This window comes from Paramisgurnus dabryanus, chromosome 4 (genome assembly GCF_030506205.2).
Source record: "Paramisgurnus dabryanus chromosome 4, PD_genome_1.1, whole genome shotgun sequence".
Taxonomy (NCBI): domain Eukaryota; kingdom Metazoa; phylum Chordata; class Actinopteri; order Cypriniformes; family Cobitidae; genus Paramisgurnus; species Paramisgurnus dabryanus.
The window spans coordinates 42,226,227-42,239,218 of record NC_133340.1 but is presented as its reverse complement, the minus strand read 5'-3'; the positions used below and the strand labels follow the sequence as shown (position 1 = coordinate 42,239,218).

At 37.4% G+C, this 12,992-nt stretch overlaps 1 protein-coding gene across 1 annotated transcript in view; it reads right to left on the bottom strand.

Annotated features, from left to right (window-relative positions):
• The window catches only part of zcchc7 (zinc finger, CCHC domain containing 7), a 68,200-nt gene that overhangs the window by 19,875 nt on the left and 35,333 nt on the right, over positions 1 to 12,992 (bottom strand). Inside the window, exons 3-6 of the mRNA XM_065254672.1 lie at positions 6,699 to 6,757; positions 6,440 to 6,565; positions 4,550 to 4,720; positions 1,975 to 2,010 (exon numbers count right to left, since the gene is read on the bottom strand). Coding sequence (XP_065110744.1) covers positions 1,975 to 2,010; positions 4,550 to 4,720; positions 6,440 to 6,565; positions 6,699 to 6,757 — 392 coding nt within the window. The remainder of the gene's footprint in view (positions 1 to 1,974; positions 2,011 to 4,549; positions 4,721 to 6,439; positions 6,566 to 6,698; positions 6,758 to 12,992) is intronic.

Sequence of the window (12,992 nt, the reverse complement as noted above, 5' to 3'; positions counted from 1 at the left end):
GATCTGGCCTTTTCATTAGGCAGGCTAGCTAATTAGACTGTGTGTGCGTGTGACGGGTCGAGTGACTGCTCGGCGCAGCGCGATGCTGGCAGGCCATTTCATGCTTTATCACGTCTTTTAATTGACAAACAACCTGCTCTTTTCTCTTAGGCTGAGATCTATATTCCACAAGACTGTGCGAGTGTGTGTGTGTATGTGCGCGCGTGCAGATGTTCTCGCGCGCCCCTTGACGTTTAGCCGCGCGTGTGACTGTCACATGCCTTCTCACCCTGCTAGATCTTTGGGGAGAAATTGCTCACCGAGTTTGCCAATTAACCACTTTCAGATTGTTCTGTGACAAAACACACACACAAATACTTTGAAACTCGAGACAATTTACATACAAACAAATCACATCGGCCACCTTTTTTTGTAGGACAATGTCCCGGAGACTTTTAAAACTAAGTGTAGTCAATTTCTTTCTAAAATGAGGCTATAGCTACCAGAGCAGCTCGAAAACTTATCTCTTGTTGTCTCAGACACAAGCTGGCAGGAGTCCATCAATTATACACTTTCACACAAAGGCAAAACCAGTGGGACGCTGCTAGGCTTTTCTCTGCAAGTCACAATTGTGGCTAATAATGCTCATGATGAATGTGTGTTACATGTGAGTGCACAAAGATGAACATTATACACAAAATAAATACAAACATTTGCATATAACTGTAATGCACATACGAAAAAGGGTTCTCCACGGTGATGCCATGCCGCGTTTGATTCACAAAGAACCTTTCAGTCAGAGGTTCTTAAAAGAACCATTTATAATAAACATTATTATAGTCTGCAGAACATTTAACCATAACAAATAACGTGTGCAACCGTAATGTCAGAGTTTCTTCATGAAACCATACAGCCGGACAAAAAACCTTAAACGCTTTTGCCACCAGTGTTTTTTTTTTAAATGTTGCCAGCCAGCGGCAGCATTTTTCATGATTTTCACAAAAGTTTAATGCCTTCCATAAAAATGTTTTTTAAAATATATAAACATACAATATATCAAATTAAAAAACAGACCCTCTGCTTCCAAATTAAAAATGGTTACATCCTAACTTCATGTGTTTTCTTTTTATCACCTCTCAAATTCAAATATGGGTAGGTTTCTTCAAAAACCTACTTTTGATATATTTTTGTGAAGGACTTTTGTTAGAGATCAGATTCAAAGCAATCCTCAAAACATAAATGGACATGCTAGCCCTACGGCGATACTTCCAGGTTTTTTAAGTTGTGGAAGTGCCACCTTGTGGATAATAGCGGTACTGCGGAAAGCCGGAAATATTCATCATTGGCAGAGAAGCATTTTCTCTTAAATGACGAGATAACTCGTCAATGGCAGTGAAAGAGTTAAGGAACCTTTAGGGGGCGTGCACACCAAAGCTTTTGCGCCCTTGGCCGGCGCATGTTTTCAAATGTTTCCAATGGAAGCTCTGCGTTTTTTAAATAAGCCAGCAGCTATTGTTTTTTCCGCGCTGAAAGCCGGCGCTTAATGGTTTTTCCGCGTTCAGTGCTGAGCGTCGAGAGTTGAAAGAAATTCAACTTTTGGGTGAAAAGCTCCAATCGTCAAAGTCAGTTCATACACGGCCTCCCAATCCCAGTGGAGGAGAGGCGGGACATTATCACAGCAACCAACCAGCTCACAGCTAAAGTATCAGAGCTGCCAAAGTGCTCAGCTGAAGAACAGCTGGCATTCAGCATCCTCCAGGCGTTTTCAGCCGCGTTTAAAAGTTTTGGTGTGCACGCCCCCTTAGTTTTAAAGTGTACTGATCACCCATGTTACCCTGTAGAAATACTACTACTGTTATTTTGTCCTGTCAATTGTCTTTACACCTTTCACGAATCCAACGTTTATGCGTTTGTCAGACATTTTCTTGTTTAACACAGTTGGCCACCCAGAATTCATTACTTTTAAGCACACAGACTGACAGACAAGAAGCTTACCGTGAGATGGTACTGCCTCCAGACTTCTGGGCAGTCCTGTCAAAAGAAAAAACATTTGAAGTGAAAACACTGCCAACATTATCATACTCTTATTAATCCGGGAGCACAGAAACATTGCTCATGTGCTTGCTAGACTTTTAAAACATTAAGGTCGGCCTCTTAAAAATTTACTGGCAAAAATACAGTCACATACTCGGATCAAACATGGAATAACATGGCAGTTGCTCGTAAACAAAGAGAGAAAAAGTATAAGGTGATTGTGAACATCCCACTTGACCCAAAACCTTACTTACCATTTGTTCCAATTCGTAAACGGTAAAAAAATTTGTACAAGGATAAGGTGGAAAAACTTTTGAATTAGGAAAGGACGGAATGAGAATTAAAAAGACGAGAGATGAGACAGATCTCAACAGATACTGAACGAGTGTGGTTAAGGCATTTGGCCTACATCTCATTGGAAATTGAAACTGCTGAGGGCACAGCAGCCAGACTCATTTACACAGTTAGCTTTTCATTTAACCCCACCTGAGAGCTGAGCAGTAAGGAAGAAAGAGGCTTTACCACCCCCTGTAGGCTTCTCTTGCTGAGTGTATTGAAGGAAACATTAAAGAACCCTTTAGGAATCTGCTTGCCTTTCCCGCACTCGCTGTGATAAGTTGTTACAGCACTGAAGCTATTAAAGCAGATCTTCATATTGCCTAACACTAAAACAGTTTGATTTTCGGTGACTTTGATCAATGCATTAGCGCTAGAAATGTTGAAGAATAAAGGGAGCATGTCTTATTTGGTTCATCTTTAGCGCTGTTCTGATTAACAGGATGGTTTATTTACTATGGGTGGTTTAAAACCCAACAGAACACAAACAATATGCCTTTGAGATTTTACATTAAACCCTTATGTTTCGGTAAATTCCTCTAGCAAATGTCTAGTGAACACTGCCACATGTTTTCCACATGCAAATGAGCTTTGTGGCAAACTGTTTGAAATCTGCCACAAACTGAATGCAAATAAATACTTTTTTCAAAGGAACATGTGTTCAGTCTATTTATTGTCTGACTGTTATTGTCTGTTTTATTTTTTAGTTGTTACAAAGCCTCCAAATAAAAAGTTACATATTAATGTTTGATTAGAGAAAATAAATCCCTTAAAATGAAAGAAAAATGTAATTGTCCTCTTTAAAAAAAAAAGACTTCATCAATCTTACATGGTTAGTCACTTGACTGAAATGTTTCTTAAGATCTTATGACAATTCTCTCTGATCTGAAAGCTTATGCTTTTAAGTTTTGAATATGTTTTGTAGGCAAAAATATAATTAAATTTTTTGTTAATAACTAAAAACAACTTACAAGTTACTTTAGCATGGACGAAAAACCATCCTGGGGTCAAAAAGTTGGTTGATAAAAATGTGCATTTTTACAAATTCTAGGTGAAGGGTAATTACTCTAAAATATATCAAATAAGGTTTTATTTATTTTGATTTTTTTTAATCTTCATAACATAATTTCCATAAATATATTTGTGTTATTCTATGTTTTTTAGTTTACTACTATTCGAAAACGTAAAAAAAGTATAAATTAGTCAAGAGTAAGTGATCCTAAACATTTGACAATTCGGTAGTGGAATTATGAACCAAAATTCAAACTCTAAATTTTTCACATAATTTTGAAATGGACTTTTAAACAGTTTATACCTCATAATATTGAAATCATTATTTCGACTTTATGCTTAACATTGACAACCTAATAATGCAACGTGTATGTAAATGTTATAATATAATTAAGTACATTTACAGCAAGCCAGACACTGAAAAGCCAACTTCTTCCAAATATTTGCTAACTCTCAGAGTTCATTACCAAATCCCATATTGCAGGAATTATAGTTGAACATAATTATAGATTAAAAGCATAATTAAAAATTGTGCTGTGTCGAATAATATTTTTAAGTTTACCCAGTTGCAAAGTTTAACTTTTATTTACTTAATTTAGATGAACAAATATGATAATAGGCATTATGATTACACTTATTGTGACCAGAAGTTACAGAATTAACATAATCAGAAAGACTTCTTATATCATATAACCGGATGCACTGGAATATCGTGCAGACTAAATGTGTTTGTTTGTCAGCACGTTATGCATGAACAAAGCCAATTTAATTTCAATTAAAACTATGCAAAAATTATACCGAAACTGTTCCCAAATCACAAGATACCAGAAGATGAGGATTCTAGAAACTTCAACCAGCTTTTGGGGTGAGTATACTTTGCTGACTTTAACTATTGCTTTAACAAGCTCTCTCTCTCCTACTGTTTCTGAAAGTCACATTTTGACTTCCAACATTTCCACTTTCTCTCCTCCAACCCCCATTTCTGTGTCTCTCTCTGTGGGGTTGTTGTTGAGGGGTGACGAGTGGAGCGTGTGTCCCACTCACAGCCTGTGAAGCGTCTGTCTTAATGAGAGATGGAATGGCCCAGGAGATACACACACACACTCACAGTCACACAATGAAGCACTATACACGCTTTAGATCATACCAATGCCACAACACAACCCAACACACACATGGCACTACTCACATCGTTGAAGTGGCCAGTCATTCCACAGCGATGGCAGCGCTTGTGCCAGTAAGCTCTCTCCAGACAGTCATCGTAGGTGTGGCCGGGCAGCGAGCAGTTTGAACAGTGACGCTTCGGACAGGTCCGCGCCCAGTGTCCCCGAACTCCACATAATGAGCAGCACGGCAACTTCTATTCACAGACACACACACAACCTGACAGTCACAACCAGCATAAATCTGACACTTTTGTGTGCTGATGATTCTGTGATTTAAAGCAATATACACCATTGCTTAAGTCAGTCTATATAACATTGCACTAGCTAGATTTGCTTAGAAACATTCAAGATGTGTTATCTATTTGCAAGGATTAAAATTATAATTTTGATTTAAAACATTACATTTTACAAATAGCAACATAAGTGATGGGAAAAAGTACAAACACATTCAAATGGAGAAAGCCTGCAATATATATTATATTGACCAGTGGTAAACAATGGGTCTCATTCACTAAGCATGCGTACATACAGACGTTTTAACTTACAAATCATGATTCAACAAAAACTTTCATACTAAAATTTATTTTAAATGTATGCCAAAACGTAAGAACAACTTAGACCACATGTGCGCAACAATCATGAACAAGGAAAAAGAACCCTATAACATATATATCTGTGTTTTTTATATTTTTTTTCCTTGTTCATGATTATTGCGTATGAGTGGTCTAAGTTGTTTTTGCATACATTTAAAATAAATTTTAGTACGAAAGTTTTTGTTGAATCATGATTTGTAAGTTAAAACGTCCATACGAACAAATTAGTGAGTACGCATGCTTAGTGAATAAGACTCAATGTTCTTTGGTTTTGTTCTCAACCAATGAGTATTTGAGTAAATCATTTCAGTTTTTCACTTATAAAACAAAGTTACTTTACATGTAGACCATTTTTTAAATCCAACATGGAGAATCTTGTAAATTTCTCCCAATATAAACATAGAGAATGGAGGAAAAACTGTTATGGGCCTAGTAATGACTGAAGAGGGGTCTGTTTTATGTTTTTGATTATAGCTGTGTCCCAATTTCAGGGCTGGAATCTTATAAGCACCTTAAAAGCTGAGCACTCGGTCTTTCAAGGTGGAAGCCTCAGAAGTTTGCAAAAAGAACTGAAATGAGACGATCTAACATTCGGAGGACCCATAATTGGCGTCACCTGCTGCACGCGCCCACTGCGCCTGTCAGCAGGACACAGCGGAGACGTTTCTGACTTATTAAAATAAATATGAAATCAGAGAAATATTAATTTATTTTAGAAAATATGACACATTGATGTAGATTAAACTATTCAACATTATATCAAATGAATCAAGTTCAGAAATATACGCAACATAAAAAGAATAATATTAACACAAAACATAACTTATAATACTAAAACAGTAACCAGAAAAAAATGTTTTCTGATAAATACACTTTTATTTAATAAATTTTTATTTTAGAATATCCAGCTATTATATGCAGCCGTTGCAGACGCGCAATGAATCTTGGGATCTCCTCGGCTGTTAAGGATCTATTCGTTGTATCCTTAACAGCGTGGAGAATTGAGGACGCATTTTGAGGCTTCATTCCAATCATCCTTTGAATTGGGACGGCTTTACTAGCCTCAAGTCGCGCTGCTGTGACGCAATCGGTCTTAAAATTTGTCCTTAGAAGGTTGCAGCCTTTGAATTGGGACACAGCCATAGTTACCATGTATCCAGGTTGAAATACATGCTGACTACAGGTGAGATCAATTTCATGTCTTTGTTGTTTATGTTTCATTTCAAACTACCAATCTCTTTATCTATGGGATAGCTTTACATTTTCTGCTGCTTGGTCAGGTGGCTGTAATGTTGTTAGTGACAATGGATAATAAAATACCTTTGGTGTGGGGCAGTTTTTGGAGAGGTGGCCAACCTTGTTGCAGTTGTGACACGTGACAGAATTTTCATTGTAGTAACGGTTTGACAGACGCCTCGGGCCAACCCCTTTATTATAGATCTGAGCCTACACACATACACACACAATGGAAACACCTCTGGACAATTAATAAGTCATATAAAAACATAATTAAAATACAAAATGGTAAAGTTTCACAGTATGATCTATTTTTTATTTAGCAAGAACAGGGCTACATTACCCGTTTATCCCTTTCTGAAACAATCCAGTTTGCAACCTTCACTCCATCATTTACATGTTCTACAAAAACAAAGATAAGTTCATGAGAAAAATATACAGAAGTAAACATGGAATCAGATAAACTTTGTGTAAACACTGTGTGTGTATGTACGTGTGTGTGTGTGTGTGTGTGTGTGTGTGTTTGCATAGAATAAGAGTCCCACTCCCCTAATTTGACCTTTTTTAGCTTATTCTCAAGAGACATACAGACAGTTACGACAGCTATACACAGCTGCACACCAACACACACATTATTAAAATGCACCACACACACACACACACACAAACACACACACACACACACACACACACACACACACACACACACACACACACACACACACACACACACACACACACACACACAGCTAGTGATGAAAGTCCCAAGTGATGAGAAAGACACAACTCGCATCTTAGGAAGCAAGTGCCGACTAGAGTCACCTATTCAGTGTGATACTGCGATTACTGATCCTAGATCAGTGATATACTCACAGGTTATAATGTACTTAGTTACTAAAAAACTCATATTTGATATTCTCATAGACACAAAGACACAGATGTACATTCACATGTGTGGATATATACGAGTCACGACACAATACTGCTCCAAAATCCCATTCTAACCGTACATTAGGAGATTTATCATTAAAAATAAAGCCTAGGTCAGTATTGTGTTTTGACCCATATACAAATTAATAACAATAGACATTAAGAATACAAAGCACGAAAGTTCATGCATTTGTGTGTGTGTGTGTGCTTTTAAATCTACACATTGCAACAATGGCCCCCAAACATCCCTGAGGACCCCCAAGTACAATAAACAGGAAACATTGCTTTTAATCCTGACACCCCCCTTTTCTCTCTGTCTCACACACACACACACACCTCTGTGTCTCTACGTGGGGGAAATGCCCCGTCAGTCACGGGCCAGCAATCACACAAAGCCAGAGAAAGGAGGACCTCACTATGGTAATCCTGCCAGGCCTATTCACAATGACTCGCACACGCACATCAAAGATACTTTAATGTACTTAAACGTCTAATATGAATATTAGGAATGTTTAATAAATCTACCAGGTGTTCAAGTTAAAATCCCACTCGTAAACTTTATATAAACAGCATGGAGTTTTTCCAAATGCACCAAATACGGCTTAAGGTTTATAAAAATACAAACCACTGCCAGAGAGGGCACTAAAGAGTAAGCCACAGTCAACAGCACAAAACCTTCCACTTACCATAAACAGTGAGAGAGATGGAGGGATGAAAGTAAAGGGGGAGAGGAAAAGCGACAGATGCTACTTGCACGTCTCATAGGTATGCTAATTAACATAGAACCAACAAATACAAATAAGAGGTGTGTGTGCATGGTGCAACTTTATCAGTTTGTGTGAATGTTTTAATGAATTCCAGCTGACTAATAGTCTGAGAGAGAAGAAAGCTGGCCACCATTGCTGGGTCCATGGAGAACAAAGCGAAAGTGTAGGAGAAACTAATTAACCATGAACGCAAGCTCCCATTAGAGAGACTTAAACACTATTCTGACTTTTAAAGTACTCTGTGCATTAGGAACAGGACACTGTATGACTGCATGTAGAGTATCTTAAAACACAAACTCTGTTGGACCTATTAGGTCAGGGGTGACTCAATTGTATTTGTTGTATTTGTAAGACTTTATAAATGTATCAACTCTTTTATTGCAATGCAAAATTAAGTCTGCATTCGATTACTACTGGTTTGTTATTAACTAAATTAAAGGCCCTAAATTAAAGGGTGCGCGCTCTCTGAAAGCCAATGTCGACATTTGAAATCACCTAAACAAACACTCCAAATCTGGACCTTCTTTTGATAGACCCGCCCCACACATACACAACCCAGGCAATGATGTTGGTTAGTAGACATGCCCATTACTGCCAGGGCCGCTGTCAAGGGGGGCATTCGCGGGCAGTGCCCCCCCAAACAGGTTGTTGTGCCCCCCCCTAAATTTTTTTTATTAATTTAATATATATCAAGAATAATTAAAATAAATTAAACATTGAATGTTTCATGACTTGTAATGTAATCAAACGAGGAAAGTATAGTTGATATATGTTTTCTTTAATTAAAATAGACCAGTTTCTCTGATTGGATGTATTGCCACGTCTCACCCGTCTTACGTCTTAAGCATATTTGTGACTTGATACTAGCAACGTGTTTTTTTGCGGCATTTTATGGATCGTGTAAAATATGGATTTTAGAACATTTAGAACGAACCAGCACCGCCTCCTTCATCTGACTTCATGCAAACACAGACTGGCTCAAACTCAGAGATTAGAGGTCGAGGTGGAATTTACAAATCTACAGGACACTGTTTTAAGGAAGTTTAATGTTCGTACACGCCGTCTTCAGCTATTTTAAAGGTAAGTTAGCGTTGTTTTAAATTCATAAGCTTAAATGTGAAGTGTGGCTATAGACCGTTAACAGCATTACGACGTGATTATGGTAAAGCGGCTTTTTTAAAGCTAGGACGCGGTGTGCGCTGCGCTATGAAACCAATTCATTTCAATGGCTTGCGCCGCGCAAGGGCGGTTTGTTGTTGCGTCGATCAAAGCGCGAGCGCAGCGGAGATCAGCTTGCGCTCACGCCACGGTCGAAGTTCAATGGTTTTGCGCATAGTTTGTGCTCTTTTGCACTTTATATCGGAAATGATCTGACAGTCTTTACCAGTTGCATGAGTGTGTGCTTGCACTGTATTTGTTATTTTAATGTCTTGTTTTTGCAAGTTATTGTTGCTATTGCGTGCCCCCCTTTGGAAGCCAAGTGCCCCCCCCGTTAGTTATGGTCTGGCGCCGGCTGTGATTACTGCTGATTGGCTACAAGTTTGGTACGCGACCCGATTCCCTCTTCCAAAGCGTTTTTCAAACATCTGGCACCCGCCTTTAATACCTAGCTTTGAAAGTAGACGCGCAGGACAATTAATGACAAAGTGTATTTAAGTGTGCAACTATTTTACAGATAAATGTGTTAACAAAAGTGAGCACACTCTCCAATTTCTCTGCTATCCTTTATTGTGCAGGTAATAAAATCAGACACCCCTTGTTAGGTGACACCCCTGTATTAGGTGATTCACAGTATTCAGAAAAACTGCATTGCTATTCCATGTGAACAGGTGGCCAAAATGCAGAATATGCAGTAACTTCTTATAAATATTAAATAAAACTTCATAATCCACAAAATAAGACATTTTCACAGAAAATACACTGATAATGTGTCTCAGGATTTGTCCCAAGATTGTTTTATTTTGGTTCATTTACATGGCCGGTGATTTTCTAGAATCTGTGTGTGCGTTCACACGTGCCATGAAGACACATGACATCAGGGTGTGATGTGTAATGTAACTGTAATCATGGAATTTATCCGAAGCGTCTTTAGGTTTGGTAGACTCAAAATATATAAGCAGGTCGTAGTAGGCAATTCTATGGCAATTTTCTGGGATCAACTATCTGTGAAAGGGGTTATAAAGAGGACCATGACCCATTCAAATGTTTATATGGTGGAGGCTTTTTTGTATCTAGACTGGTAAAAAAAAATCCGTCGCTGCGTCGCACTGTTTACATTTTGAAACGATGCCGGCTTCAGCTCCGGGTGATTACTGACAATCATTCGTTATACCAAACAGCCAGAACGCGATCAAAATTGAGGGAATACTTTAAGCAAACACTTAATGAAATTGTGCTCTGCACACTGTGTAAAACTGAAATGGAATAACGTTACCACAGCCGCACAACATATGTGCATGAACATCTCAAGAGAAAACATCCTGGGACTCTCCGACCTCAAAATAATGAGAATGCAGCGTAAGTATTTGAACTAGCACAGAAAGTTTTTACCTTACACTAGAATGCAGGCCATAGATTGTGCTTAATACAGCTGTGTTAATATCTTTGTTTAAAGCAATACCAAAGAGTTTTGGCTCTTTGCTCCCCCTACAGGTTAGAAGCGTAATTGTCCATTACCCACTGTCATAAATACTGAGGCATAGCTGGCTCTGATTGGATTGTAGGTCTGCCGTAAAGCAAGTTTTTGTAGTATTCACTCAGACTACAGGACCACTACCCGACGTTTGGAAACTTCTTTAGTGCGCCTTTGGCCGATAGAGGGCTGCAAAGCGAATGTGAAAGTGCTGTTCACCCTGTTTAGAGTGGATGAACGACTGAAACTGTTTTGGAAGCGTTATTTTAAGGTCAAAAAAACTCTTTGGTGTTGCTTTAATACGAGCTGCGAGACGCCCGACTGATGCGACATTGCAGCGTCTGGGCAGAAACAGTAAATAAAGAGCGGGAAATGTTTTCATATTAAGAAGTTATGAAATAATAAGTCACTGTCAAACTGAGAGCTGATTGGCATGTGCCCGCGTACACGCAAAGCCAGCTGGCAGTGCGGAGTTCCCATAGCTTATTTTTTGCGAATATGTGAGCAAATATTACAGAAGCTCGTCTCGTTAGGTATTCCTGGTATGCATTTATTTAAAGTAACAGCAGCGTAAACGCCGTTTATAAAATATTATAAGATCATACTAACTAAAATTTAGAAAAGTTAAATGTTAAAGTTGATGCTAAATGAGACTGCTGTACTAATAATATTAGCAGTAATAATACAATGGTTACATTTTATAATACGGGTTCATGAATCATAATTAACTTATTTTTACTTCAGCCTGAACTAATGCTGAGTTAAGGCATGTACTAATCATAAACTAATGAAGAGTCATCATTAAGTACAACATGTTTTTTAGTTGTTAGTTAATGTATTAATATACAATGTTGAGCCTATAGTTATGACTACTTTTTATTAATAAGTTATCAGTTTAATTTATTTTTATTTTTTCATTTAAATTATTAATATATTTTTAAGGAGAATAATGCCCCTTTTGCACTGTTAATGTTAGGCTGGCACTTTATTTTTCCATGTTGAACATTTTTGTTTGTGTATTTTTTTTTGAGAAAATGCTTAAATAAATGTTGGCATTAATGGCAGATGTTACATTTATGGTGAATTATATGTCAAAAAAATCCTTAGACTATTCGATTAATCGAAAAAATAATTGATAGATTAATCGGTTGAAAAAATAGTCGATAGTTGCAGCTCTAAATTATACATAAATATACAAATGTATATACACATGGAAACATTTCTTAAATATAAATGCATGTGTGTGTATTAATCTATACAAAGTTATTATACACAGTTCACACACATATATGATGTAAACAAAAACTTTTATTCTGCTATAGAATAATCGCGATTAATCATTAAGCATCCCTAATATGTATAGCCTTACTAGCAAAAATTTAGCTAGCAACAGCAATATCATGGGTCTGAGGCTTAGAGAATGCATGTACTGATAACATGTATAACCTGAATGCAAAAATTGCATCTGCCAATTGCAGAAATACACAAAAGAAAATGGTGGTTGGGAAAAACAATTTTACGTGAACTTAAAACGTCATTCACAACCAATTGTACTACCGTAATGTGAAAATAGTAGTGTTATTTCCCAGTGAAACATTAAACCTAAACAATTAATACTAAAGTTTTTGGGCAATTGTGCAGAACTACCCCTCTTCTAACAAAAAAAATGCACACACCCACTTTTGAACACGCTTTTGGGTTGTATGTGGAGGTTGAAGGTCAAGTTCACCCTAAAGAGCATCTTTACATTTCTCAACAGTTTCAAATCTGCTGTTCTTCACATTTATTTATGTAATGTATTCATGTTAATGTTCAATGCCATTTACAAACGTTACTTAACAACTAGCTTTTAGACCACAGTATTTGATATTATTTCCTCACCCACCAGTCTAAGTGATGTCTACCAAAAAGGGATTTGGTTGATTCTCATGAAATCCAGATGTAGGTGTCCAGCATCAGAATTTTTGCCCTTGAAGCCAATATTTTTTTTTTTTTGCACATATAAGATTAATGTCTAAACATGAAAATGTTTCGTGACACCTTATAAGTCTATTTTCGTGAGAAACACACCCATTTGTGTCTAATGTGGAGTAAACTGTTATTATAATGTCAGTAATTTAAGATTATGACGACAGTGATTTTTCTGCACTGATAAATTGTGCACCATTGCAAAAAGAAAAAAGAAAAGTGGATTATATACGATAGTATTTACTTAAACCTCACATTGCTCCTCAGGAATACAGAAAGTGTCCTGTCAGTCAGACTGCATAAAAGCATCAGCTAAATGCCTACATGAAGCCTTTATAAG